Source organism: Aspergillus homomorphus (assembly GCF_003184865.1).
Source record: "Aspergillus homomorphus CBS 101889 unplaced genomic scaffold BO97scaffold_56, whole genome shotgun sequence".
NCBI classification, from domain to species: Eukaryota; Fungi; Ascomycota; class Eurotiomycetes; order Eurotiales; family Aspergillaceae; genus Aspergillus; species Aspergillus homomorphus.
In genome coordinates this window covers 1-2487 of record NW_020291942.1, presented here as the reverse complement: position 1 = coordinate 2487, position 2487 = coordinate 1, and the positions used below count along the sequence as shown (strand labels likewise).

At 46.2% G+C, this 2487-nt stretch overlaps 1 protein-coding gene across 1 annotated transcript; it reads right to left on the bottom strand.

The window, feature by feature from the left end:
• Positions 1–645: 645 nt before the first annotated feature.
• On the bottom strand, positions 646–1382 carry BO97DRAFT_408649 (uncharacterized protein). Its single transcript, XM_025695911.1, has one exon. The coding sequence runs from the start codon at positions 1345–1347 to the stop codon at positions 724–726; it is 624 nt and encodes a 207-aa protein (XP_025547046.1). The 5' UTR covers positions 1348–1382; the 3' UTR covers positions 646–723.
• Positions 1383–2487: the final 1105 nt, after the last annotated feature.

The following is a 2487-nucleotide window of genomic DNA, read 5'->3' as shown; positions in this document are numbered from 1 at the left end:
AGGTGCAAGGTAGTCTAGGGAATTAAATAAATGGTTTAGGAAAAAGAGGAATCGAAGCTAAAAACATACAACAGAAGGGATTCGCTGGTGGTCACCCACCCAACTACTAACCTCCCGGCGAGTGGCTTAAACGCGGATAGAAGTAGGGTGGCTGCTGCCCCGGCGGAGCTAGCCGGCAAAGCCGCTTTTATCGTCGCGCGATCAGGGTGAGTATTCAAAGCGCTAAAATTCATCTGGGAAACGACCCGTCCCCTCCTGCGGCTAAAACGTAATTTTCTCACCAATCTCTCATCAATCCATTGATCGATTGACCAGCCGTCATAAAAATGCGGCTCTGCGCCTGTGTAACCATAACCATCCTCGCGCGGCTCACGCTCTGTCTAGCCCTAAGTTTTAAGGGTATAGACAAGGACTAGATTCGGATTCCGTTGTCCTTGGAAGATGGAAATCGAAATGATGACTGGAATTCGCTCAATAAAGGTTGAACATATCCTTGTGCACTTTCATGTTCCAGGGCTTACTGTCTCGGTTGTTAGGAGTGGGGAGACAATTACTAAAGTATATAATATATCTATACACCCTTAGCCCACGACCATCATGGCATACCCCTTAATGAATTTATACAATTTCTTAGATAGGTTTTTTGGCTACTATATAGCATATTCAAGATATTCTACACAACTTGGTACCCATCCCAAGACTAGGGTACCCTAGTACTCAGCCTCAAAGCGTTTCACGAAGCTCCTCCACCTGCGAGACATCCTCCACAAAGGTAGCGCCATACTCTCTCATAATCTGGATTCTCTCCGCCATATTCATCGCGAAACTGATTCTCATAAAGTCCCTTGGCATTTCCCTGGCATTCGCAAACCTCAACACCCACACGCCAACACCATCCGCCGGCCACCCAAACACCAGCACTTTCTTTTCTTCCTCCGTCATCTTTCTCACCCCTAGAACCGCCTCAAGCTCATCCTCCCTACTCAGCCACCACGTTGCCCCAGTCCGGCGCAAGAGCTTACAGAACCTGTCCTCCTCATCGACACTGGATGCACGCTGCACGGCCTGAAAGCGCGGGAGCGAGAGGAAAAGCAGGTCAACCAGGTTAGCGCTTTTAATGAGGACGCCACCGGTGGAGGGGTACCCATAGACAAGGCATCCTCCGGGGCTGAAGACGGTCCGTTCCATTGTCGAGAGAGGGGGGTTCACGGGGCATGAGCCGGCGTCGTCCTGCTCCACGCCGTCGAGTGCTGGGGGTCGTCGGCCCACGATCGGGAGGCGGTCCACGTTGATGGGGAGGACGCGGCCGATGGTTTGGGCGCAGAGGAAGGAGAGGAAGCTGGACATGTTGCTCGACTGAATCTGGGTTTGATGAATCTGGATTTGATAAGGTCAGCGGGTGAAAGAGAATCGGCAGGGAAGACGCAGTGAGGCGAGGGGGAGATCACGTGGTGCAGGCTTGAACAGGCAGCGACATTTATGATGATATCAAGCTATATGCAAGGTTGCTCCCTCCAAACCTCATCCACACCGCTATAGAGGATCTCAAAATTGCCTTGACCAACAAATACAATATGATTCTTTTTCAGGCACACTGCCAAGACATTAGCGCGGGTAGATGATTGAGTATTCAAAGCCGACTATAAATATTAGCCTTACAAATTGTAATATATCCAGAAAGTATTACCCGTAAAATATATATATCTCATGCCGAGAATTCTCCTGTTATGATGAGGTAAGATCTATGATTAGGTGGAAGCTAGTAGATTCTATACTAAGTATGCCGGTGCCAAAGGCTTTGATAATAAATATTGGATTAATCCAAGACCATTATCTTACAAAGAGATTAGAAGAACGCATCTGATTAGATGTTATATATCTATATACTCCTATATCTAGTAAGACAAGGCTAGTAATAGAGTGGCTTAACTTGACCGTTATACCTTAACCTTAACCTGCGGTCAGGTATAAAAATTTTGATGATTAACCTGACCTGACCTGGCTGTTAGCCACTCTAAGACCCGCCAGCCTGAACTGCTATACCTACTACCCCCGCCAGCCCGCACCTTGACAATTAAGGCTTCTTTACAGAGATTCTTGGTGGAGAGTATAAAGTAGAAGGTTAAGGTAGTTCTTGAGGTATAAGATTGGTATATAAAGTATTAAGGTGATTTTTCCGGTTGAAGGTACTAAGAAATATGTATATATAATTAATTTAGTATAAAAAATAGTTTCATTGCTTGTAGCTGCCAAAATATCCTGATTATATATAAATTTATATGGTGGGGGAATATTGGTTGGGTTGCTCGGCAAGTAGCCGCGCAAGTACTTTTTGTGTAGAACTATAGATAGTTTAGGGAATTATATAAATGGTTTAAGAAAAAGAGGAATCAAAGCCAAAAACATACAACAGAAGGGATTCGCTGGTGGTCACCCACCCAACTACTAACCTCCCGGCGTGTGGCTTAAGTACGGCTGAGCGGACGG